The sequence below is a fragment of the Mauremys mutica genome, chromosome 2 (genome assembly GCF_020497125.1).
Source record: "Mauremys mutica isolate MM-2020 ecotype Southern chromosome 2, ASM2049712v1, whole genome shotgun sequence".
In the NCBI taxonomy this organism is placed as follows: Eukaryota; Metazoa; Chordata; order Testudines; family Geoemydidae; genus Mauremys; species Mauremys mutica.
The window spans coordinates 117,449,048-117,476,131 of record NC_059073.1 but is presented as its reverse complement, the minus strand read 5'-3'; the positions used below and the strand labels follow the sequence as shown (position 1 = coordinate 117,476,131).

The window sequence follows — 27,084 nt, the reverse complement described above, 5'->3', positions numbered from 1 at the left end:
AAATGTGTTAGAAGAGGGAGGGAAGTTCAGTAGAGTTAGCAGTGCATTTTTAAAATGTGTCTTTATCATCAGCACTAATGTTTGTAATAAAGTAGAGCAGTGCACATATCACCACATTTTCCCCATGAGTTTTTGCTCACATTACATGAATTCTCTTCAGCAGAGGTTGCATCCATGTTATATTTCCTTTCCATGAATATTCATGTGAGAAGAGTTTTAACTCCCCAACCCTTCATGGAAAACAAATTTAAATTCACATGCTCAAATACTCATAGATCTGTGTGTCTCTCTCTTTCCTCTAAGCCTGCAGTAAAGAAGCCAATATATTTAAAAAACGGGGGTCCATTTACATTGCTAGGATATAATGCTGTTGTTCACATATTTCTCTGATTTGTTAGTTACCTTACAGCACTCACATGATGCCAGGAGCCCACAGTGGACTTATTTCATCAGCTTTCTGCTTATTCTGTTGCACCACAGATTTGAACGCCAAACAAGCAGGGAGTGCTGCCTCCACCTAGCCATTTTCTATTCCCAGTGGCCCTGTGGATTCCCCGCAACAGAGAGTCTACCTGGGCTTAGAGAAGTTTTGGTAGTGGGAGAGGTAGAGCAGGAGAATGTCCATGTTTTTTCAGCCCTGCCCCCTGCAAGCCAAATGGATTTCCATGTAGACATCCATATGGTAGTTGATAGTTTATCAATATGTAGTTCTGACTCAAAGATACAACTCAGTTTTAAAAGAAGATTCATCCTAAGTCAGGGGTCTCAAACATGCGGCCCGCGGGCCGCATGCGGCCCGCGGAGCTCTTCCCTGCGGCCCGCGGAGCTCCCCAGGGGAGCTCCGCAGGGGCCCCCAAGAGAAAAGCGGAGGCTCCCGCCTCCGCCCCTCTCCTGGAGCCTCGGCGCATAGAGCGCCGAGTCTCCGTCCGAGCGCCTGAGCCCCGCCCCGATCCGAGCCGCGTGGGGAGGGGGCGGGGCTGGGAGCTCTGGGCTGAGCGCTGCGCTCGGCGGGGAGCTCCCAGCCCCGCCCCCTCACCACGCGGCTCTGAGCGGGACCGCCGGAGACGCGCTCGGGTAAGGGGGGGGGGGAAGCGGGACCCGCCGGGGCCGGGGCCGGGGCCGGGGGAAGGGAAGCGGGACCCGCCGGGGCCGGGCTGGGGGGGAAGGGAAGCGCTCAGGGCTGGGGCAGAGGATTAGGGTGCGGGGGGATGAGGGGTTCATGATGTGGGGGCGCTCAGGGCTGGGGCAGAGGATTAGGGTGTGGGGGGATGAGGGCTCTGGCTGGGGCTGAGGATTAGGGTGCAGGGTCCTAGTGCCTGCCCTCCGCCAGTACTGGCAAGGCAGGCTTCCCTTACCCTGAGCCTCTCCAACCCCAAACCCTCAGCCCCAGCCAGAGCCCTCATTCCCCCCGCACCCTAATCCTCAGCCCCAGCCCTGAGCACCCCCACATCATGAACCCCTCATCCCCCTGCACCCTAATCCTCAGCCCCAGCCAGAGCCCTCATCCCCCCGCACCCTAATCCTCTGCCCCAGCCCTGAGCGCCCCCACATCATGAACCCCTCATCCCCCCGCACCCTAATCCTCTGCCCCAGCCCTGAGCGCCCCCACATCATGAACCCCTCATCCCCCCCGCACCCTAATCCTCTGCCCCAGCCCTGAGCGCCCCCACATCATGAACCCCTCATCCACAGCCCTCACCCCACACTCCAAACCTCTTCCCTAGCCCTGAGCCCCCTCGCATCATGAACCCCTCATCCACAGCCCTCACCCCACAGCCCAACCCTCTTCCCTAGCCCTGAGCCCCCTCGCATCATGAACCCCTCATCCACAGCCCTCACCCCACAGCCCAACCCTCTTCCCTAGCCCTGAGCCCCCTCGCATCATGAACCCCTCATCCACAGCCCTCACCCCACAGCCCAACCCTCTTCCCTAGCCCTGAGCCCCCTCGCATCATGAACCCCTCATCCACAGCCCTCACCCCACAGCCCAACCCTCTTCCCTAGCCCTGAGCCCCCTCGCATCATGAACCCCTCATCCACAGCCCTCACCCCACAGCCCAACCCTCTTCCCTAGCCCTGAGCCCCCTCCTGCATCATGTACCCCTCGCCCTCAGCCCCACAGCCCTCACCCCTGCACTCCCTCCTATCCCCAAACTCCGTCCCAAAGCCTGCACCCCCACCCCCTGCCGCAGCCTGGAGCCTGCATCGAGCACAGAGCCTGCATCCAGACCCCCTCCCCCACCCAAACTCCCTCCCAGAGCCTTAGGCAGTAAATCTAAGTGCGTGTTTTGTCCTTTGAGTGAGGTGCATTACTGAGTGTATATATTTATTAAAACTGCGCGCGCTTAGGGGAGGAGGTGGAGAAGAGACAGGGCAGGGGCGGGGCCTCATGGAAGGGGTGGATTGGGGGTGGGGCCAGGGGCAGCAAGGGGGCGTGTCAGTGATGCGGCCCTCGGGCCAATGCACTAGTCCTCATGCGGCCCTCGGGGTCATTTGAGTTTGAGACCCCTGTCCTAAGTAATCAAAAACTTAAAATGGGTAACTCTTTTGACAAATGAACACAAGAAGTTAAAAGTTAATGCTATTTATAAAGCTTATAGGATAAAGAAGGAGTAATGAAAGACAATGAAATTACTTGAAAAAAAACTTTCATTTTATCGAATTCCTTTTACGTAGAATCACTTCATGTGGCATGCATCATATCATTCTTTATTCTGATACCTATTCTGAACTGAATGATTTTTAATCATTATCACCATAAATAGTTCTAATTTGAATATGAACAAATATTGTGATGGAATGATTAGGATACAGTAGAGTCTGATCATTCACACTTGAATCCAATGGAAAAATTCCCATTTCCTCTGATGGAGTTAATTGGCACAGCTCCATTGAAGCCAATGGACCTGCATCTATTTACACCAGAAGATAATTTGGCCCAATATCACTCTCCAACCCATGAGTTTCATCATGGCTCTTAATTTATCAGTTTAGGTTTAGGTAGTTTACTAGGCACATCTTCCCTTGCTCTATCTGCACAGTTTTTAGGGCCACTGAAGTCATATGACTGTGAATCCATTAGCCCAGGGGTCGGCAACCTCTGGTACGCGGCTCACCAGGGTAAGCACCCTGGCGGGCCAGGCCAGTTTGTTTATCTGCCGCATCGGCAGGTTCAGCCGATCGCAGCTCCCACTGGCCACAGTTTGCCATCCCAGGCCAATGGGGGTGGCGGGAAGCCACAGCCAGCACATTCCTCGCCTGCCCCTGCTTACCCTGGTGAGCTGCGTGCGAGAGGTTGCCGACCCCTGCATTAGCCTGTACCCTCAGCCCCTATTTGGGATGGCATACAGGCTCCCCATTACTTCCATGGCTGCTGCTTCCAGCCCCCTAATGAAGGTGAAATTTGGCACTTTTGTCATGCAGATAGGATGACCAGATAGCAAGTGTGAGAAATTTGGACAGGGCAGGGGAGAGGTGGGAGGTAATAGTTGCCTATATAAGACAAAGCCCCAAATTTCGGGATAGCCCCAATAATATTGAGCCATCTGGTCACCCTACTGCAAATGTATCCCTTAATATAGCTAGAGAGACACAATCTACCCTCAGTTACGTGCATACATCCTCAATGGAATTAACAGCATTGATTATGTGCCACGGGGTGGGGGGGATTGGCCCACAGTATTCACAGTAACATTTCATCTATAAAAAGGTTATGTTGCATTAAGAATAAAACATGAGGTAAAAACACGAGGTAATCTGTTTATTTGCCCAGGGAGTATATAGAAGCAACCAATGTGTAGATTATTCTAGGGTTGTTTTCTTATGTCATTATCAGATCCAAGTACTGTATACACAAGCATACAGTCCTACACTTTGTAAAAGTATAGTTTGCTCAAACAATTGTAAAATATTCAGTATTCTTAAGATTAAATATCTGAATATTGCTTCTGAAGGAACAGCTGTCAGCTTAAATCTAAAGTCTAGTTTGTTTACTGGCTGTATTTTATATCTGTTAGAAAATGACACCAAATGGCAATAAAATTGTTGTAAGTATTCTACTGGGGAATATAAATGCCCTTTGGTTACAGTGTACATATCTTTATACATCATTCCAGTATATTTTCCCTAGAATTATGTTAAATATGTAAAAAGCCTTTTCTCATAAAGGTAAAAATGCTAGATGTTTCCAAGATGTAATTTAGCATTAGTGTCAAGATTGCTTCAGAAAATAAGCTACAGTTACTGTTTCATTCTTTTTAAGTGTCACTCAACATACTATATCTGATCTCGTATTCAAAATAAACTTACATGATTTTATTCACTTTTGCAGAAGTGCAAGAGAGTTTAAACATAATTCATAGCATATGGATGGATGTAAATATCTTACACTAAGTAATTGGTTAGTTACCTACCCTGTCTTATCTTATTACCACTAGGTATATTTCAAGTAATTAGGGGAAACATATCTCTTTTATCCAGTATGTTTAAATTGGATGAATCCTTGACAATTGTTTAGGTTTATTTGATAGATAAAATCATACTATAAAAAGTTTCTCTACAGTGTTGAGGTTTACTAGGCCTATAATAAGAAACTGATTTTTTGCTGAGTTAATGTGACTTATCTTTGCCCTTTTAATAAGAAATCAACTCCAGTCACCAGAAGAAATCAAGATAAAAATCACTGAGATGGTGTTATCACAGTGTAGACTGCAAACACTTATCTACAGCATTAATTTTTTGTGTGCATGGATTTCAAATACATTTTAAATGCTAAAACTCAATAATTTCCCATATATTACAATAACATAAGAGTAATGAATGAGGAAAGGCATGAAAAATGATTTTTGGAAGGTCATTCCATGGGTAACCAGCATCTTAATTATGCCCTATAAAAGGGAAATACATGATAAGTAACAAGGAAAATGGGTTTTATTGCAAGTGAATTCTCTGAGTTTTACAATGCTTGTGATAAAAGAATTGTATTTACAAGTTTAACCTCTATAATTTTCATGCCACACATTTTTTAAAAAGTATTTTTATTTAACATTTGTAAAGCAATTTATTCATGTCACCTTGTACTTAATGTGCCTTTTAAATCTTTTTTTTTTATGCCTCATGCTTATGAAGGTTATGAAACTACTTTTCATACCAGACATCAAATTTCTGGTCATACTAGTAAAGTTTGTATTTTAATGGGAATAACATATCTAGAACAATATAAGTGCTCTAAACAAAGTATTGCCTATATAGACATTTATTCTGAGTTGTTGTAAACTCTGATTCAACAAGGCACTTAAGCACATGCTTCACTTTAATGGGGCTTTTCAATTTTCACTTTAAGTCAATGGGGTTAGGCCCTTGCTTAAAGTGAAGAACACATTTAAGTGCTTTGCTGAATTGGGGCCATGGGGCCAATGCTGCTCCCACTGAAGTGAATCGGAGCAGGGTACGACTGATAATATAATAAAATCACAAGTGGCTAAGAACTTCCTAATAGGTTTATGCAAAACCACCTTATGTAAGCCAAATTATTTCTTCAGATACACAGACATAACTTCAGTTGAAAGCAATGGGGGCTGAGGATGTGTATTTGAGGGCAGAATTTTGCTCAGCAAATTAAATACATTTTGCGTGACTGTGCTCACATCAGTATATTTGATAACAAATATTAACGAAGACTAGGTGCTAGTGCTCTCATTAAATTCATGGAAAATAAAACTACATGAGCATTTTTATTTTGTCATATTCAGAACTACTTGTTATTACACAAAAGGCATGCAGAATTTCTAAAATATCAGTGAACAAATACATATCATATTTATCATCTCTTCACACTTCCACCTATGGAGCTCCAAGTTGGTTTTGATTTGCTTAGTTCCCATGTGGATCTGTTACTCTGTTCTTTTCTTTGTTCAGCCATGGGCTAATAAATATATTGCAGTAAACACTCCCCCTGAAATGTTGCAAGAGATACGAGGGCTCAAGATATTCAGAATCAGGCCCTATGTCATTTAAAGAAGCTTAGTGGGACATGTTTTGATTGTGAAGAATGGTGTTTGTGTGTTTGAAGACAGCCGGGAGGGCAGGGTTTAGGGCAGGGTTCGGCAACCTTTCAGAAGTGCTGTGCCGAGTCTTCATTTATTCACTCTAATTTAAGGTTTCACGTGCCAGTCATACATTTTAACGTTTTTAGAAGGTCTCTTTCTATAACTCTATAATATATAACTAAACTGTTGTATGTAAAGTAAATAAGGATTTTAAAATGTTTAAGAAGTTTCATTTCAAATTAAATTAATATGCAGAGCCCCCCAGACCAGTGGCCAGGACCCAGGCAGTGTGAGTGCCACTGAAAATCAGCTCGTGTGCCACCTTCGGCACGCGTGCCATAGGTTGCCTACCCCTGGTTTGGGGAATTGTGTAAAGTTCTGTTAAAAAATTAATGCAAGGGAAGGAAATATTGCCAATAAAGTCATGAAGCAATCTACAGCAATAGAATAGCTAAGACAGTTCAGCAGCCAATGATGGTATATGGAAAAACTGCGTCCACACTACCATTAGAGGACAAACCCCATATTCCCTGATGGCACTGGACCTCTATGCAATGACAGCCTGGTCCTTGCATTCCTCTCCCAACTCTGGAGCAAAAGCTATTGCCATATCAGGGCCAACGGAGGCAAGGAGAAAAGGAATGTGGGTGGAACTCTGGCAATATGCACCCTTCAGTTCACACCAGCCAGCAGAGCCAAATTAAGGCATAGCTACTACAGGCCTGTACCTAGGGCCCCAGCTCTTTGAATCTCAGTATTCATTTAAAAAAAAATAGCAATATTCTAGCCCACACAGTTGTGAGGAAAAGCTTGACAAAGTAATCCGAGTGTAACCAGAGCAGACGGAGCTGCGGACAGCTTGGAACAATAACTCTGAGAAGTGTGAAGTACATGTAGCTGAGTTGGGTATTCACTCTGAGACCCAGTGCTCTAGGGGCCTAGGCAAATGTCACTCCTGCAGGGGATTAGAGTTACAGCAGGAGGGGAAGAGTGAAACAGGCCTGGCCCACCCACGTAAACAGATAAACCCCAGCTGCGGGGGTAAGTACTAGGGAGTTTCCTACTGCCACCCTGGCCTTTCTTAAGGAGAAGGTGATCCCTACTGATCACAAAGAGAGAAAAAACCTGTTGACACTCTTGAGAGAGAGAAGGGACCCCGTGTCTGTGCACAAGCCTCTCTGGAAGAAAAAGACCCTTCCCACTTCCTGCCACTGCGACTGTATGGGGCCCCAGATGGCCTTACTCCATCCCTGAGAATCAGCCTCACTTGGAGAGTAGAATATGCAGCATCCTTTTAAAAAATAAAGCAGTAGACGTGCTTCCCCCTGAATTCCTGGAGCATTATACGTGCTTCGAACCTAATGCTCCTCTTATGGAAAAACCCTGTGGAATTTAATAGGGATGAATCCAGTGGGATTCTATAGAAATTATACTCTGAAAAGCTATGCCTCGTAATAGAAAACAGAGCCTTTCTAAAGGGATTTTGACACAACTACGAAAGGTGGGGGAAGCTCTTTGAGTGCCTCCTGAGCACCTGTAGAAGGGCTTGTCATTATTCGGCTTATAGTTTTAAAAGTTCACTTAACCCCAGAGCGTTCGGAGAATTCCTAACTTGGGGACTGAAGAAGGCAGCCCTGGCCTTCAAAATGAAAAAAGAATTGTCAGTGTCCTTTATCAGGCAACTCTAAGGTCTGGAGATAAATAATGACTTTTGTACAGCTTAAGTCCTATTTAAGTCCTTTTTTAAAAAATAATTCATATCAGATCCTTGGATAACAAAAGAGTATGTTTAGTGCCCTTAAATTGGGGATGTGGCTTTACTGATCACATAGGTCCTTGCCACATTGATTTCAGGAATAGACTGTATGCTCATGGCATGGAAAGAAAAAAATTGCATTAGATAGAAAATCATGTACTCTCATTCCTCTCTTCTTAATGTAAAAACATTAGTGAACTGGGAACACTGCACTAAGTTAGGGTTGTTCATTGTGTTTGAAACCCCTTAAACTCCATATCCTAATTGAAGTTCAGTGAAAACTCATAGGTGAAAGGCTGAAAGACTTCACCTAGAAGAATCAATTCTAGACATCGTTATTGCTGGTATCAAAAGCAAAAATAAAAATGGGACTGGAAAAGGACTAAATCACTGATGCCAAAAAGAGTAGTGGAAAAATGCATCCAAGTAAAAATCCAACCAAAGTTTTGTACAAAGATCCTCTGCTTTCTGGCAGACTTATGCATGGATCTAGATTTCTTTGTTTTAGTCATCGTGTAGACCACATGTTTCCTCTTGTTTTCTTTGGCTGGCTGTAAATTTCTAGAGACCAGAAAGCATGGGTTCCTAGGGCACAGGGATATGTTTAGATTCCTTGAAGGCAACTGTTCATTTCCTTACATTTTAATTTTCTTTTAAACACCAAATAGGGCAAAGACATTCCAAATGAAATATTTGAATTGCAGAAAACAGCCTTCAGACAGTAATCAAAAGGAGCAGAATCAATGATTTTTCCAGTTTAGAGAGAGAGATCTGAACCGTAACCCTGGAACTGAGCAACTCTAAACTTTGTAGTTTGGATTCATCTGTCATCTTTATATCGTAAACAGATCATGATGATGACGACAATTTCACTTGTCAAATAGGTAGTGAAGACAGTGTTCTTTCACTCCTTAATTTGGCTTGTGCATTCCAAGGTTTTGTTGTTGTTGTTGTTGTTGTTTTAAAGATGCTTTGCCTGTCTGTTCCAGGGGATAGTCTGTCTATCTAGGTCTACTGACATATAACCGAAAGCAATGAGGAAATACAACACCACATGATGGCTCAAAAGAGAAAGCCATACAATTACAATGTAACTGAACAAATGTAAGATATGAAATGAGTCACAGCTTGGAATTTTTCTTCAGTTAGAGAAGTGTTGGGTTTTTATCATATGAGCTACTTGTAATATGCAAAAACATGACAAACAGTGGCCCAACATAAAATTAAATCACATTATATTAAGAAAGCTTAGTGACTCAGATAGCCTGAATAAATAACCCCTGTGGACCTATACAAGTACCACCACTCTGCACCAAATATCCATGTACCTACATCTGTAGAAAAACTCTGTATCAACTATAGTACAGATCTACCAATGTATAATATTGTATGAAATACCTATATTGTATAATTGTGGAGGACAATCCTGTACCAGGTTAATGTGGTTTTTACACAGTATGCATGTAAAGTCATACCCATAAAGTTTGTATATTTTGTATATAAGCTTACTTTTAAACAGTTCTATAAAACACTGATAAGTTGTTACTTTTAAAAAGTGTTTTCATTCCAAATGCACAAAATGTTTTATTTTATCCTAAATTATCAAAGAGCAAAGTCTTACTTTGGAAGATCTCTGGATATATTTGTGAGCGGTCAGGCCAGACCCATTGTTTTATTGTGATATCCTAAGGATCCCATGACACTGACTTATTTATGTGTGTGTTTGTATGTGCAAACACCACATGTAAAAGATTTACTTGGACCTACCTCAACAATAGCCCCATCAGGCAGTCTGAGGAAATGTCTATAGAGATCTTGGAAGCCACTGAGGTGAACCGTGTATATAGACACATGAACAGTGATCTCTCCTGAGTGAGCTTCACATTCGGAGATTTCATCCTGACGCTGTAGGTCACAGCTAGAGACACCAGACTTGCTAGTATTGTCCTTCCAGATGTAATCATACACTGCCACCTAGTGAGACAGAAAGCCCCCCCACCCCCCACCACAAAAAATATATATGTTTTATTAATTTGTGGCAAGAGCTTAAAACCGATTTAAAATGATTTTACAATAAATCTGCAAAGTCTTTGCCACGTGTAGTGCCTGCACACTTTTCTACTACATATATTTTATGACACAGATCTTACAGAGAAGATAGACAAATCCCCAGCGTGTATTCCATAAAGTTAATTCTGCACAGATGAAGCTGTAACTGACTCCCGTATTAACCAAAAGTAGGGACATCAAGCAGGGTAGGTTAAACAATAAAATGGAAATGCTGATTAAAAAATTATATATTTGGGGCGAGTTTTGTGACTGAGTATTTGCAGTTCTCTCTTTTTTTCAGAAACCTTTATCCTTTTGCCCACTAACACTTTTCAGTCTGTGATCTCTGCATAGTATTAATGTAAGCTTGCGCTGCTAACTGAATTGTAGATGAGGCAGAGTAACTAAGGTGTATCTTAGTGTGTTGTATAGAGCAAGTTTCTTGACATAGTTACAGATTTTCTCGTTGTTTCTATAAACATATTTGCTTGTGTTGACTCTGTTCTTTCTGATTTCAGTCGGAATTCCTATTTAACCATTTTCATGTTATTTCTGATTACAGGCTGTACAAAACTCAAGAATGCAGCTGGAAAACAACGTATTGTTTCAGAGTTTCTTACCCTTAACTAGAATTGATGTTGAGCAGCATTATTTTTATAGTACCATTGAAATGGGATCTTTTTAACCCTCCACTATTGTCAAGGCTTTTAAGCGAACAGGCTTTTCCATGAGATTCCTAGTATGGTATGTCTTAGGCCTTGTCTTCACTGCAAAGGGTTTGCTGGTTTAGAGTACCGGTATAGTACAGCTATATCAGCAAACCCTTCTACTGGAGGCACAGCTTATACAACAAAAAAGTACTCTTGTTCGTATGGCTTATATCAGTTCCTGGCACAAAACACCAGTACTACAGTGCTGGCATAGTGGGGTGATTATTTTTATTTATTTAGTTGTCATTCTGATGTCAACTGTTCTAAAGAAGGAAAAGCCATTTTAAAATGACAGTAAAATGCACAAAGGGGCTGAATTTCACCACACTCTGGGGTTAAAAGGCTTTTCATTCAGCACAGCTTGTTAGGAACTAACAGCAACTGTCCTTGATCAAGACAAACCCTGCATTTTCACAAACCAAAGACACAGAACAAATGTGTTTTACCCTCCTGCCTACCCATGTATGTTTATTTCATAAGCAGGAAGGCAGTTGAAGCTACCTGGAAAACAGAAATTAGATTCTCGCAGGAGGGATCACCCAGCAAAGAACTGGCAGGAACAGAGACAAGCAACTGCAGCAGGGATTGGCACCATGATGGGGGTGCTGGGGCAGGGGAGCTGATATCCAGCCCAGGTTACCTGTTCTCATGAACCCAGAACTTTGCAGGAGAGAAACCCGCGCCACCACCAGGGGCACCAGGAACCACTCCAGTCATATGAGCTCAGGGAAGAAAAATTGCTAGGAAGGGCACCCAGAAACTCAGCTAGCAAGAGATGCAAGTAGCTATAGCAGGGACCTTCTGATACTGATGTTGTCATCTGGTTTTTACAGCTGCTGCTCTGGACAGTCTTCCCCCGTGCTGATTAGCTGTTTGCTGAAGCTTACTCTCTCCCAGTCTCTTCTGTTCAGCCTCACTGCACCTGTCTTCCATGCTCCCCTTCTTCCCTCCTCTTCTCCTTTTCCTTGTCCTCCCTCCTTTCAAAGCCCTTCCACCTTCCTTTGTCTCTAATCCTCCCCAACAAAACCCTACCCCAAAATAATTTTAAAAAAGAAACCAACAAAAAATTATGGCACCATCCTCCCATTTGCAAACCAACATATTTGTTTCCCTCTGCTTGGGCATTATATCCCTTCTCTCGATCCTTCTCTGTTGCTTCGAGTTAGGTTTTAAACTCTTTGGGGCTGACCGATCCCGGCTCTTACTGTGTGTTTCTGCAGCACCCAGCACAGAGGACTCCTGGTTTCATTTGGGGTCCCATAATACAAATAAATAATTATACTAACTTTGTCTGGAGGATTCTCTGCACCTTGAGATCTTTAAACCATGATTTGAGGACTTCAATAACTCAGACATAGGTTAGGGGTTTGTTACAGGAGTGGGTGGGTGAGATTCTATGGCCTGCATTGTGCAGGAGGTCAGACTAGATGATCAGAATGGTCCCTTCTGACCTTAAAGTCTATGAGTGTATGAGTCTTTTAAATACAGGTACAATGAAAGTGCAAGTTGTGCAGTACAAGTGTCAACATTTACATCAATCAAATTTTAGTACTGAGGAGTTTGCTCTAAATACCCAGGTTTGTCCAAGTAAAGCTGAAAAGGAAAAGCTGTGAATGGGATGCCGTCACTTCTCCAAAAACAGAGCCAGAATGCTCACTGACATTGATGATGCTATGGTGACTTATACCAGCTGAGGTTCCTCCCTGGGACTGTGAAAAGGCAGTGGGGGGAAAGGATAAATTCTAATGCTTGGGTTAGAGTCACAGAGTTTAAGTCCAGAAGGGACCTCCTGGATATCACTGGCCACTGTCACTACTGAGCACTCGCACACTAAACCCAACAACTAAAATGAGACCAAAGTATTACCACTACCCACAGGAGACTAGACTATTGTGTGCCACAGGCAGAGGCTGGGAGGGACCGAGTTGCACCAGTGCTCAAGACCCCTGCAATGACAGGGAAATGATTAAATGAGATACACCCAGAGAAACCTGGGAAGTGACCCGCACGCTGCAGAAGAAGGTGAACTTCTGACTCCCCAAGGCCACTGCCAATCTGACATGGGGAAAAATTACTTCCCAACTCCACATATGATGATTAAGCCTAAGATTTTGTCATGGATATTTTTAGTAAAAGTCACGGACAGGTCATGGGCAATAAAGAAAAATTCACGGAAGCCTGTGACCTGACTTTTACTAAAAATATCCATGACAAAATAGGAAGAGACTAGGCAGCTGTGGGGTGGCTGAGAGCTCTAGGGCCCCCACCACCCATGGGGGCTTAGAGCTCCAGGGTCCCCCTGCCACTGCCAACAAAACGGGGAGCTGCTGGAGTCCCCCGCCGCAGTGGCAGTGGAGGGAGCTACAGGGGTCCTGCTGCCCACCACCACAGCAGCCAGGGGCTGCGGGGGATCCCCTGCCTCCCCCTCCCCCATGGCAGTGGGGAGCTGCGGGGGTTACCCTGTCTCCCTGCCATGGTGGTGGGGAGCTGCAGGGATCCCCTTGCCCCAGTGGCTGGGAAGCAGCTGGGGTCCCCTTGTCTCCCCCACCATGGCAGCTGGAGAGCTACGGGGTCCCCCTGCCCCACCACAGTGGTTGGAGAGCTGCAGGGGTCCCCCTGCCACTGTGGCTGGTGGAGAGCTGCAGGGGTTCCTCTGTCCCCCACAGCAGCTGCCCATGGAGTCTGGGAGCTTGGGGGCTCGCTGTCTCAGGCAGCGGGGGTATCTCACAGCTCCCTGCCACTGCAGGAGGCAGTGGGACCCTGCAGCTCCCAGCCGCTGGGGCTGAAGTCACGGAGGTCTTTGGAAGTCACGGACTCCGTGACTTCTGGGATGTCCGTGACAAAATTGTAGCCTTAATGATGATCAGTTAGACACTGTGAGCAAGAACCAGCCAGCCAAGCACCTGAGAAAGAGAATGTTCGGTGCCACCTCAGAGCCCTGGTTCATTCTGCCCCATGGACATTCTGCCATGGACATCTCTGGTGCTTCATGGGAAGGAAATTAAAAAAAAAAAAACTCCCAGAAGGGAAACAAAATCCCTTCTTGACCTCTGCTGGTGGCAGGTTGAAACCTTGAGGTATGAGCTTTAGGAACACAAGGCATATACCAGAAATGAGGCCCAGGGCTAAAGAGTCCTGCCCCCTACATTCACAAGCAACTCTGTCATACAATTGCACCCAGAAATTTGTCCAGCTTGCTCTTAAAACTAGTTAAGTTGTTTGCCCCCATAACTCCTAGGGGGAGGCTTTTCCAGAACCATGTCCCCCCTCTGATAGTTAGAGACCTTCTAATTTCCAGCCTCAATTTGTTCAGGCCATTTTCTATCCATTTGCTCTTGGGCCAGTAGATACACATGCTTAACTTTGAAGTAATTGCATGAGTCTATCTGAGAGCAGATTCAGTATTTTTTTCACTGTGTTTAGTCAGTCTGATGTGACAGAAGAGAAAAAGCTGAAAAACAAATTATAAAGAGAAAGCAGGTGTTATGATTCAAAGATAGAGGTGACATATCTGAAGACCAGATCTTCTGGATTTGGGTACACCAAATTTCACATATCTTGGAAAGTGCCTCCTTCTTAGCAACATTTTAATGTATTTGGCAGACTAGGGTCCATTCAGCATTGAAACTTTCAAAATGCATTTCTATTAAGTGATAGGTCACTAGATATCTACTGTGCCCTACATAACCTGAAGTTAGCTCCAAAAGTAAACTCTACTGTCATCTGAAATCTTTATCATTAAGTTAATCTAAAATGTCCATTCCTTTTTGCCAGAACACAATATGAGTTACTAAATCCACTGAGACAGGGTAGTCAAGAGACTGTGCATATAGGACATGTCAGAGGAACTGAAGTTAGCTATGATCTAGATTCACAAGGGCTGACAAGAAACCACAAAATGCCAGAGCAGTGTACAGGAATCCCTAAGTGAAATTCTTCTTTCAGCAGAGGAACAAATTAAAGATGGTAATTCAATGATAAAAAGAGGCAGGACAGAACAGGTTCAAATGCTGAATATTTCACAACAGAGCTTAATTAAAACAGGAGTATCAGGCTGTTAATCGCTCTATAATAGTTCTTCTGGAAATTAGGCCTGATGCGAATGCCCTTATACTTGATTTGTTTATGTTATTATCATTACCAAGTGTTACATAGATTTAATGCAGAAATGCAGCTTTTACTGTTCTTGACTGTGTTGCTTTTTCTTCTTCATCTGCCAGTGCACTCCTCTTTGTGCAAGTATACAACGTGAAGGAGTGGGAGGCAGGGTCATAAATTTAGGTCAGATCAGATGATTTAGTAAGTCTCATGTGGATTTAAGTCTTATTAATAATTTTAATTCATTCTGCAACAATGATTTAAATCGCTGCTTCTTGAATGTACAGTGTGACGTAAAAATTCACAGACTTTTAGAGAAGGATTGGAACACACTTCTCATAAAAAAAGAAGATATATTATAATTTATGTTAGAAATTACAATATATTGGCTACATATCTGTGCCTGTGGAGATATATATATATAGTACATGAACGTACAGTTACATTGCATGTATATATATGTATAAACAAACATACATGTAGTGAAGACAAAATGTACTAACATTTTAATAAGACATATTACCCAATGTATATTACATGCAACATATATGGCCATTTAATATTAATACTGACAGAAGTGTGGGAATAGAAAATGCTATGTTAGCATAAAAATAAAGATTAATGAAAGATTACCATGATCTGTTGTTTGGCGGCTTTATAACCACAGTAGGTTAGATATAAAACCATCATTAGCAACAGAGAAATAACTACTCAAGTTTATCTGAGATAAATTGGGAATAGTTGTATATTACCATATAAGAAAGTTGTGCTTAACTCCTAACACAATAATTTATGCTTATTTCACACAGGAAATTAGATGATTTCTCCCTCCACTATGTACCGTACCTGTTCTTAATTGCTTACCAGTATTATAATTAACAATGTCATGCTCATCAACTGCACATGTAGCAAAACAAAGCTTTCCAGCTACTGTATATTTAGTCTTTTCATCGACCCACAAAGTCTAAGTATTGCAGAAAATTGCATTGCTACTTAGCATTGCTAAGTAGCATTGCTACTTAGAGAAAATGTATAAAATGGGCAAAATAGACGAAAACCATCTACTTGGGTTTGAGTGGAGCTGCAATCTTGTTGCAGCAAAATAGTTAGCAAATATTACAGAATGGTAATGGGGAAAAGGGCAAAAGTCCTTTATAGTCAAAGAACATCAAGTAACTTTCATAACATCACCAATGCATGCTTTGTGGTAACAGTTGAGACCATGGGAATTGCCATCCTGCAGGCAATCTTTGTAAAAACAATCCAGCTCTACAATTAAGAAAAAAAAAACCCAAGAAACAAAACAAAGCTAGTTTTACCCTCCAAGGGAAGCTCAGGACCTCTTAGGAATTAAAAGTTCCAGCTGAGTCCCTTGGTTATTTACATCCCTGACATGCTGTTGCTGAAATCCTTATTTTTAGTAGCCATCCCAGCAGTTCCGGGCGAGGAGTGATTCTATGGCCATGCGCGTGCGCACACAAACACACACATGTCGCCACACTAAGGCCAGAGGCAACCTGGCCCAAGATTAGGTCAGTTCAGTTCAACACTGAAGCTTAACTCTGAGCCAGTTATGGAAGTGGCTAAAGATTTCAGGCTCTTAGTAAGGGGTATTTATAAGAAGCAAATATGAACTCACAATTAAATAAATCAAACAAGTGACGAAAGGGAATGTAAAGCATAAACAAAAGTGATTATTATGCCTTTCAAAATACAGCTCCTTGTATAAAAAAGAATGGTTGATGATGGTGTTTTGCTGTTTTGAATTCCTTTACGTAGCATGATAAGAGCAAGAGCGTGCTCTGGAATGACAGGCCATAATGGGGTATATATATGTCTTGGGTCCTGAAAGTGCAAGATCTTTGGCCTGGTATTACAGAAGGCCATCTTCCAGATGTGGATATATCTTATTATAACCACTCTGTCACCTGTGGGCTTACAGAATATAATCTTTTGCAACTGTTTTCATAATCCAGTCTAGACACTGTTAAATCAGCGTGGAACCCCACCCACCCTTGTCCATAGTAAATTTGCAGAGAAATAACTTGTTTCTAAATAGTTCTATTTATGAACAAAATGGGCCAATAATATCTGTGAATTGTTTATTTCAGTTGAATTTTGAATGCCTGAAGCAGTGTTGGTGCAGTCTTCTCTAATTTATTTAATAATATGACATGGACTGACTGACGGATGAAATAAACATACACAGAGAGCGTCCTCTTCTAAAATGACTTAAGAATAATCCCAGAATGGATTTTACGGTGAGCTGCCTTCCATGGTAACACAAGGGAATGATTGGTTTTTCTTTTACAAATATTAATAGCATTCTGGTTAAGTATACATCCAAATGAACAACTAATTCAGACCTATTCTAAGTGATTTTTTGGTCTCTTGTTATTAAACCCAATAATGCATTGTGATGTATTTCATAGTTCATATATTGTGAACCTGTTACTTGGGCAACTTGCTATTTATTGTCTCATCATTTCTTGCTATTTCAGAACTACATTTCTCTACAATTGCAATTCTCAATTTCTGAGTAATATGTAAATAAAATATAAACATGAAAACAGACTTATCCGATAAAGATAAAGTTGCATATACATATAGGGCCATATCCTGACGTCCTTATTCACTTTTCACTTTGTACTTACTAAAGCAAAATACCCAATCAAGTCAATGAAAGTTTTGCCTGAGTAAGGAGTGAATACAAATTAAGGACCCATGGCCCCTTCTGTTTCTTCTGGTGGAACAGAGACTTTGGACCTGGATCTAGCCTTGAGAAGTACATTAGTTGGAAAGTGGTGTTACTTTCCAATGTCATGGAAGCCATTTCATGGGACTCTGTAGTGTCCCAACTCCATGGGTGTGACAGGGTAGGGGAAATCTGACTTAAATCCAGAGTAAATTACTTAAAAGAAAGAGTCTGAAATAACATCTGTTTTCCCCCCACTGCTGTGTGGATCTCCACCTTCAGAGGATTCTCAGGAAATAGTGGTCAAAACAGCTTGCACCAACACAATTCCTGCAGGAGCTGTATTGTCCTGAGGCTTATAGGAGCCAGATTTTGCCAGTTTCTTACACCCAGTAGTCTCATATGTCTCAAATGGTCGCATTGACATTATTTGGCATATTTCATAGGTAGCATTTTTAATAAACATTATATATACACACACACACACAGAATTATTATTTTTTGAGTTAGTCGTGTGAGTTAACTGATTAATCAACAGCCCTAATATGTACACAAACACACACAACTTGAGCATCACATCTGATACTCTGAGGCCTAGACTTGCCTAGATCCATGCACACAACTCCTTAATTGTTTCAATAGGAGTTATTCTCCTCATTTGCCCATAGGTTAGATCGAGACTTTGCATCTAGCCTTGTGTAAGAGATAGAGCTCAGACTAAGTCACAATTCCTTCAATGGTCCCTGTGACCCTAAGAACCCCTTAATGCCAACTGGCAAAGGGTTCACTCTTCTTTAACAGCAACTTTAAGAGGCCTGACAAACTCATTATACTTAACACACTGATTCCACAGTATTTATCCATAAAGAATATCATGTAAGGTCTCTAATAAAAGCTGATGTCACACTGATCCTCACACTGGGTGTGAAATGTATGATATTTAGGGAGTTATGTCTATGTACCAAAATCTGTGTCCAAGACAGAACTGACAAACAGGCTTTAGGACATTGATTCACCTGTTTATCTGTCATCTATGTAGATAAATCATTGTAAGACAACACAAAGGACAGCAAATCTGCATATGGAATAAACAGGGGGATGGGAAGACACTAGAGATTAAGCCATAGGGAGTTGTCCTGTCTTTGGGGTACAAAAGACAATGAACTTTGGGGATATAAGTAGAAGGTAAAGAGGACACCATTTTATCTTTCACTGACGAGACACAAAGGACAGTGCTTTTTCCATTAATTAAAGTTGGATTCTGTCCATGTCGGTTAATGATGCTGAGCGTTTGCTTTAGATGAGAACCTGCTTTAGACTAGGATTTTAGCCTGTTAAAGTTAAATTTAGATTCTAAGGAACATGTTATGCCTTTTGTTTTATTTGTAACCGTTTCTGTTCCTACTTGTTATCAATGCTCACTATCTCTTAGTCTTTAATAATATACTTCTGATTGTTGTCACTACAAATATAGCTCAGCGTTGTGATGTAATAAAGTACTAGATCCTGAGTTATACCATTCTCACTGTGTATAAAGTTCCCCTGGGGCAGAAAATCTGGTAAATTTGTGGGAGTGTTCAGTGGTTAATGGCTGGATGTTGCAGGGGGATGCTTCAGATGAGTTCAGGGACTAGGGTGCATCTAGTGTTAACCTGAAAGGCAAATTTAGGGTTGGCATAATCCAGAGGAGAGTTCTTGAGTGGCTGAAGGCTGGCAGTATGAGGGAGCCAACACCCAGCTACCACAGGAAAGACTACCTTTAACAGAAGCAGGAGGTAATAGGAAACTCAGTCCTGGGCATCCCAAGAAAGCATAACAGTATCCTCTGGCTGAAGGGGGGAAGTTACAGTGCCTTTTACTTTCCTTCTTGTGTCAGCTCAGGCTGGTATATTGGTGGGGAAAGGGGAACATAAGAATGGTCAAATCAATGGTCCATGTAGCCCAGTATCCAATTGTCTTCTGACAATGGCCAGTGCCAGATGCTTCAGAGGGAATGGACAGAGCAGGGCAGTTTCAAGTGATCCATTCCCAGTTGTCCACTCCCAGCTTCTTTTCTGAACCCAGTTATAGTTTTGACCTTCACAACTTCACCGGCAACAAATTCCACAGGTTAACCATGCATTGTGTGAAGATGTATTTCCTTTTGTTTTTTACACCTACTACCTATTAATTTCTTTGGGTGACCCCTAGTTCTTGTGTACTGTGAAGGGGTAAATAACACTTCCCTATTCACTTTCTCCACACCATTCATCATGTTATAGACCTCTATCATACCCCTCTTTAGTCATCTCTTGTCTAAAATGAACAGTCCCAGCCTTTTTAATCTCTCCTCATAGGGAAGCTGCCTCATATCGCTGATCATTTTTGTTGCCCTTCTCTGTACCTTTTCCAATTCTAATAAAGTTTGTTTGAGATAGGGCAACCAGAACGGCACACAGTATTCAAGATGTGGGTGTACCGTGGATTTATATAGTGGCATTATAATATTTTCTAATGGTTCCTAACACTGTTAGCTTTTTTGACTGCTGCTGCACATTGAATGGAAGTTTTCAGAGCACTATCCATTATGACTCTAAAATCTCTTTCTTGAATGGTAACAGCTAATTTAGACCCTATCATTTTATATATATAGTTGGGATTATTTTTTCCCATGTGTATTACTTGGTACTTATCAACATCAAATTACATCCACCATTTTGTTTCCCAGTCACCCAGTTTCGTGAGATCCCTTTGTAACTCTTCCCACTCTGCTTTGGACTATCTTGAGTAATTTTGTGTTGTTTTCAAATTTTGCCACCTTGCTGTTCACGCACTTTTCCAAATCATTTATAAATATGTTGAACAGTACAGGTCCCATCACAGATCCTTGTGAGACCCCACTATTTACCGTTCTCCATAGTGAAAACTGACCTTTTATTCCCACCCTTTTCCCCCTATCTTTTCACCAGTTACTGAACCATGAGAGGACCTTACCTCTTTTCCCATGACTGCTTACTTTGCTTAAGAGCCTTTGGTGAAGGATTTTGTCAAATGCTTTCTGAAAGTACAAGTACACTATATCAACTAGATCACTCTTGTCCACATGCTTGTTGCAGTTCTAATAGATTAGTGAGGCATGATTTCCCTTTACAAAAACCATGTTGACTCTTCTCCAACATATAGTGTTTATCTATATGCCTGATAATTCTGTTTTATACTATAGTTTCAACCAATATGCTGTGACTGAAGTTAGTCTTACCGGCCTGATTACCTCTGGAGCCCTTCTTTAAAAACAAAACAAACAGCATTACATTAGCTACCCGCCAGTCATCTGTCACAGAGCTAGTTTTTCTGCAATTTCATATTTGAGTTCCTTCAGAACTCTTGGGTGAATACCATCTGGTCCTGGTGACTTCTTATTGTTAATTTATCAATTTGTTCCAAACTATCTATTGGCATCTCAGTCTGGGACAGTTCTTCAGAACAGTCACCTAAAAAGAATGGCTCAGGTGTGGGGATCTCCCCCACATCCTCTGCAGTAAAAACTGATGCAAAGAACGCATTTAGCTTCTCCACAACAGCTTTGTCTTTCTTGAGTGCTTCTTTAGCACCTCAGTTGTCCAATGGCCACACTTTGGCAGACTTCCTGTTTCTGATTTACTTAATTTTTTTGTGGTTAGTTTTTGTATCTTTATCTAGTTGCTCTTGAAATTCTTCTTGACCTGCCTTCCTATACTTTTTTACTTGACTTGCCAGAGTTTATGCTCCTCATTAGGATGAGACTTCACATTTTTAAAGGATGATTTTTTGCCTCTAACTGCCTCTTTTACTCTGCTATTCAGCCATGGTGGCATTTTTGGTCCTCTTACTGTTTTCTATTTTTTTATTTGGGGTATACATTTAATTTGAACCTAAGGTAACCAGGTGTCCCAATTTTATAGGGACACTCCCGATCTTGGGATCTTTTTCTTATATAGGCTCCTATTACCCTCCACCCTGTCCTGATTTTTCACATTTGCTGTTTGGTCACCATATTTGAACCTCTGTTATGGCATTTTTAAATAGTCTCCATGCAGTCTGCAAGCATTTCACCCTTGTGACTGTTCCTTTTAATTTCTGTTTAACTAGCTTCCTCATTTTTGTGTAGTTCCCCTATTTGAAGTTAAATGATACTGTGATGGATTTCTTTAGAATTTTTCCCTCTACAAGGATATTAAATGTAATTATGTTATGGTTGCTATTACTGAGCGGTTCAGCTATATTTACCTCTTGGACCAAATCCTGTGCTTCACTTAGGACTAAAACAAGAATTGTCTCTCCCTTTGTGGGTTCCAGCATAAGCTGCTGAAGAAGCAGTCATTTAAGGTGTCTAGAAATGTTATCTGTGTCCTGGAGTGACATTTACCCAGGCAATATGAAAATAGTTGAAATCCCCCATTATCGTTGCATTTTCTGCTTTTGTAGCCTCTGTAATCTCCCTGAGCATTTCACAATCACTATCACCATCTTGGTCAGGTATACCATAGTACATTTCTAGTGCTGTACTCTTATTTTTAAAACACTGAATTTCTATCCATAGAGATTCTATGGTGAAATTTGATTGATTTAAAATTTTTACTTTATTTGACTATGCTTTGTTTCATGTACAATGCCAATCCCCGACCAGCACAATCTACTTTGTAATTACTATATATTTTGTACTCTCATATTTCCATGTTCCATTGATTATCCTTATTCCACCAAGTTTCTGTGATGCCTATTACATCAAGATCTTCATTTAATGCCAGGTACTCTAGTTCACCCATCTTAATACTTTGTGGCAAAGTACCTGCTTCTCCTCGGCTGGCTCAGTCCCTTTTTGCCTTGGAGACACAGGCTTGAGCAAAGCAAGGACCTTCCCGGCCATGCAGAGTTTGGCTGATCCTTTTCTCAGTCAGTCCCTTGCTGTTTTTTCTCCCCTTCTGGGGACAGAGTGCAGTCTTCCTTACTGGAAGAGTTCAGAGTCTTGCTGCACCTACTCACTGGCAGCTTCTCTCTCCCCCCACCCGCTTCCCTGCCAGGGAGGGTTTAAAAAGGTCTCCAGCAATTGGGGCCAGCTGATCCTAATTAGTTCCCTGGTAACCCCTGTTCCAGCTGAACCTAATTTCTCCATGGCTATCTCCCCTCAATGGATAGGGAGAGTCCTTTTAATGCCACTGGGACTAATTACTACCCCTCCCTCAGTAGCTATTTGTCCTGGGTTTGCCACAACTTAGACTTCTAGGATTTGGATATAAGCACTTGTGCATTTTGTCATTATTCAGTTACTTCCATTCATGTGCTATATTTAAATGTGACTCTTACATTTGATTATTCCCTACTAGCTCCTATCTATACTTTTACCTCACCTCTTTACTGGGATATACAGTTCCCCCTTTAATAAATTGATCCCTAAGAGATATGTCTGCCCAACCTACATGCTCCTCCATACCTGTTGGCTTTCCTCCAACCCCTAGTTTAAAAATTCTTCTAAAACTTTTTTAATTTTACATGCCAGCAATCTGGTTCCAGTTTGGTTTAGGTGGAGTCCATCCTTCCTGTACAGGCTCCTCCTTTCCTAAAAGGTTCTACAGTACCTAATAAATTTACAACCCACATCCATACACTATTGTCTCATCTACGCATTGAGGCCCTTCAGTTCAGCCTGTCTTGCTGGCCCTGTGCATGGAACAGGAAGCATTTCAGAGAATGCTACCATGGAGGTCCTGGACTTTAATGTCTTCCCCAGCAGCCTAAATTTGGACCTCTCTCCGGGGCGGCTCTAGGCATTTTGCCGCCCCAAGCACGGCAGGCAGGCTGCCTTCGGCAGCTTGCCTGCAGAGGGTCCGCTGGTCCTGTGGCTTTGGCCAAAGCCACAGGACCAGCAGACCCTCCGCAGGCATGCCTGCGGGAGGTCTGCTGAAGCCGCGGGACCAGCGGACCCTCCGCAGGCAAGCCGCCGAAGGCAGCCTGCCTGCCGCCCTCGCGGCGACCGGCAGAGCGCCCCCCGCGGCTTGCCACCCCAAGCACGTGCTTGGCGTGCTGGGGCCTGGAGCCGCCCCTGCCTCTCTCCTACCCTTCCCTCTGTCATTGGCACCTACATATACCATAAAGAGTGAAGTGAGGGCTCCATCCTCTCTCCAGCCATCTGTTAATGTGGGAAGTAGCAATACTTACAAGCCCACTCTCCTCCTTGTTTCTGGACTTTAGAGCCAGATGAGTCCCTATATGGCCATGTAGGGATACATCACAACCCACCCCAGTATGGAATGGTGAATGCACCCACTCATGTTGTTTTTAGAGCTGTTCTCAAACACTCTCTTCACAGTCAATGATTTAATTCAACAATGCTTGCACCTTGCACACTTATCATTTCTGTTGGTGAATGTTCATGCAAACAGGTTTTTATATACACAAATGTTTAGAGAATGGCTATTTTTTGAATGGGTATCATCATTTGCACACATATGCTGTCATCTCTGTGCAGATAAGAATGTTTGCTATTTATTATTTGCTCCCTGATATTAGTTATTCATTGTTTATTTGTTTATACATTTAAAACAGACAAGGAGCAGAAGTAATACTATCTGACTTAGGCGACCAATCACATACCACAAACAACAAAAATGTCAATAGCTGAAGTGTCCAGTTCACAAACACCATATAGAATGAAATTTGTCCACATAAACCATTTGGTGAAAACCAGGATACAATCCTTCTGGCTGGAAGTAGGCAGGATTAATATGATAATATATAGCTCCTTAAAAGTTACCTCCCAGAATTGTATTTTGGGATATATCCCATCAATTCTAGGAAAGCTTGCTCCTCTGGAGTGGTCCTTGTGGCCAAATTACGCATATTGCTTAGATGGAAGAGCAGACTGCCTCCAGGGCTAGAAGCTTTTGCTCAGCGACATGGATGACCTAGCAGCTAAAGAGCAGGTAGCATTTTGGAGAAGAGGAATGGCAGACAAATTTGAAAAGATTTGGTCTATTTGTTAAGTCATCTTTAAGTCACAGGTGATGGAAACAGAAATGTCATTCTCCTTTCCTTTTCCTCCTTTCCCATTCCTTTACTTTTGGGTCCTCCCACTCATTCTCCCCTTATTTTAGGAGTAAGGGAGGAATCTATAAAATATAAAATTAAAAAAAATCTGCAGAAATCAGGATGGTTCAAGAATGGCAGAAAAAAGGGCTACAACTCCCAGGTAATATATTTGCAATGAATACTGCAATTGTCTCTAGCAATGATTCAAGTGGATATTATATATTGGTGGTGTTCTATTATTTCTCAGAACAGCAGGCTAGTTAGAACAGCAAGCTAGTTAGAACAGATATATCCATGCTTACAACTTCTGTACACTATATACAAATCCAAATTTTCAAAAATGTGTGTGCCTAAGTGTGTGCATATTTTTGCACATACATGATTTATGTGAGCAAAGGCAGGGCTGTGTCTGTCTATACCTTTGCTGCAAACTTCTTATAAAATTTGGGCTACAGGCTCCATAAGTCCGCAGAGGATAGTGAAGTGCACAGGCATTTAAATAACACTTAGAAGAGGTGAGATTGAACTTCTGGTCACCACTTTCTCAGCTCAGGGAACTTTCCCCTAGGCTACACTGCGAGGATAGGGAATAAACATGTGCTTCTGAGGGAGAGAACAAGGGAAGGTATGAAGTGAGAAAAATCACCAGATCTATCTGGTGTGTAGGGTACCCCTCAATTCTCAAAGGCTTTTAGTTAAAGCTGGCATTAGATTGGGTCATTAAAGCTAGTTGGAATTATTTTAGTCATAAAATTATTTTTGTTCCACAAATGGCCTGTTTTCAAAATAAAAAAAATGGTGAAATAGTTTCATTTACTTTAAATTTCTTAAAATGTCTGGGGAGGGGGTGGGAAGAGTGAGGTTAGGTTCCAGTTTTGCTTTTCCTCACCCCTTTTCCCTTTTCTGAAGCAAAATAGAAAAAGGGGAAAAAAGACGAGAGAGAAGGGGGGAGGAAAAAACATGCAAACCAAAACCTGAAAATTTGTAGTAAAAATGCATGAATATGATATAAAAATACATTATTTTCACAAACTTGGAAACAAAAATATCTTCAAAATGTTTGAAAAGTGTCATGATTCCTTTCTTTCATTTTTTTGACCAGAGCTGACAGGCATATAACTATTATTTAAATTATATATTGTGGAAGCAACCAGAGGTTACCAATCAGGACTTGGGACTCATTTTGCTAGGCACTCTACAAACAGATAGAAAGAGACAATCCATTCTGCCTAGGGTTAAATGACATATAAAGGGAGAAGGATACAATGAAATATATTATTTTATATGTGTTTTCTTTAAAAGTATTATTGTAAATAGATAAAATATGTGTCAACTATCTCCATCTGTCCCTCATCATTAATTAGCTGATTAGTTATAGGCATAATTAAGACAAATCTGAAAGAGGATCAATTTGTAAGTGTGTTTCATGCATAAGGGGCAACATGCAAGAAGGCGCAGAGAGGTTTGTGAGAGAACCCGACATAGGACTGAATAATGCTGGTGTCATTGATAGAGTGGATGGAGAGAGAGCCAATATGATTAGAAATGGGGTGAGCAGGTACAGAAGCAAGGAGTTGTGCAGCATCTTGGACTTTATCTTCCCAATCTAACCCCGGCCAGCTGCCAAAGACTTTGGCATCCCCACTCACCCTAACCTAATCCTCTTCCCTTGTCCCCAATCTGCCAAACACTCCTGTTGCACTCTCAATCTAACCTAACAGTAAGGTGCATTGACTGCAAAGTGTTTCCAGTTGTGACTCGCCCTCTTTTCTGGACTGGACTACTTCTGTGATGGATCCCAACCATTTTAAACCTCAATCCATCTCTGGCAATAATGCTCAAATATAAATCTAGAAATCTATACAAATCTATAACCAGTGATGGGCAAACCAAGAGGTGAATATAGCTGGACCCCTTGGTAACAGTGACAATAATATAATTAAATTTAACATCCTTGTGGTGGGGAAAACACCATAGCAGCCCAACACAGTAGCATTTAATTTCAGAAAAGGGAACTACACAAAAATGAGGAGGTTAGTGAAACAGAAATTAAAAGGTACAGCGCCAAAAGTGAAATCCCTGTAAGCTGCATGGAAAATTTTTAAAGACACCATAATAAAGGCTCAACTTAAATGTACACCCCACATTAAAAAAAAACATAGTAAGAGAATAAAAAAAAGAACCACTATGGCTAAAAAAACAAAGTAAAAGATTCCGTGAGAGGCAAAAAGGCATCATTTAAAAAGTAGAAATTAATTCCTAGTGAGGAAAATATAAAGGTGCATAAACACGACAAATGAAGTGTAAAAATATAATTAGGAAGGCCAAAAAATAATTTGAAGAACACCTAGCCAAAGATTCAAAAAGTAATAGCAAAAATATTTTAAGTACATCAGAAGCAGGAAGCCTGGTAAACAACCAGTGGGGCCACTGGACAATCGAGATGCTAAAGGAGCACTCAAGGATGATAAGGCCATTGCGGAGAAACAATGAATTATTTTCATCAGTCTTCCTGGCTGAGGATGTGAGGGAGATTCCCAGACCTGAGCCATTCTTTTTAGGTGACAAATCTGAGGAACTGTCCCAGATTAAAGTGTCATTAGAGGAGGTTTTGGAACAAATTGATAAGTTAAACAGTAATAAGTCACCAGTACCAGATGATATTCACCCAAGAGTTCTGAAGGA

The 27,084-nt window shown here is 41.9% G+C and overlaps 1 protein-coding gene across 1 annotated transcript in view; it reads right to left on the bottom strand.

Moving 5' to 3' along the window:
* LOC123363196 overlaps window positions 1-27,084 on the bottom strand; it is a 315,703-nt gene that overhangs the window by 4,740 nt on the left and 283,879 nt on the right. The window contains exon 25 of the mRNA XM_045004078.1: window positions 9,571-9,777. Coding sequence (XP_044860013.1) covers window positions 9,571-9,777 — 207 coding nt within the window. The remainder of the gene's footprint in view (window positions 1-9,570; window positions 9,778-27,084) is intronic.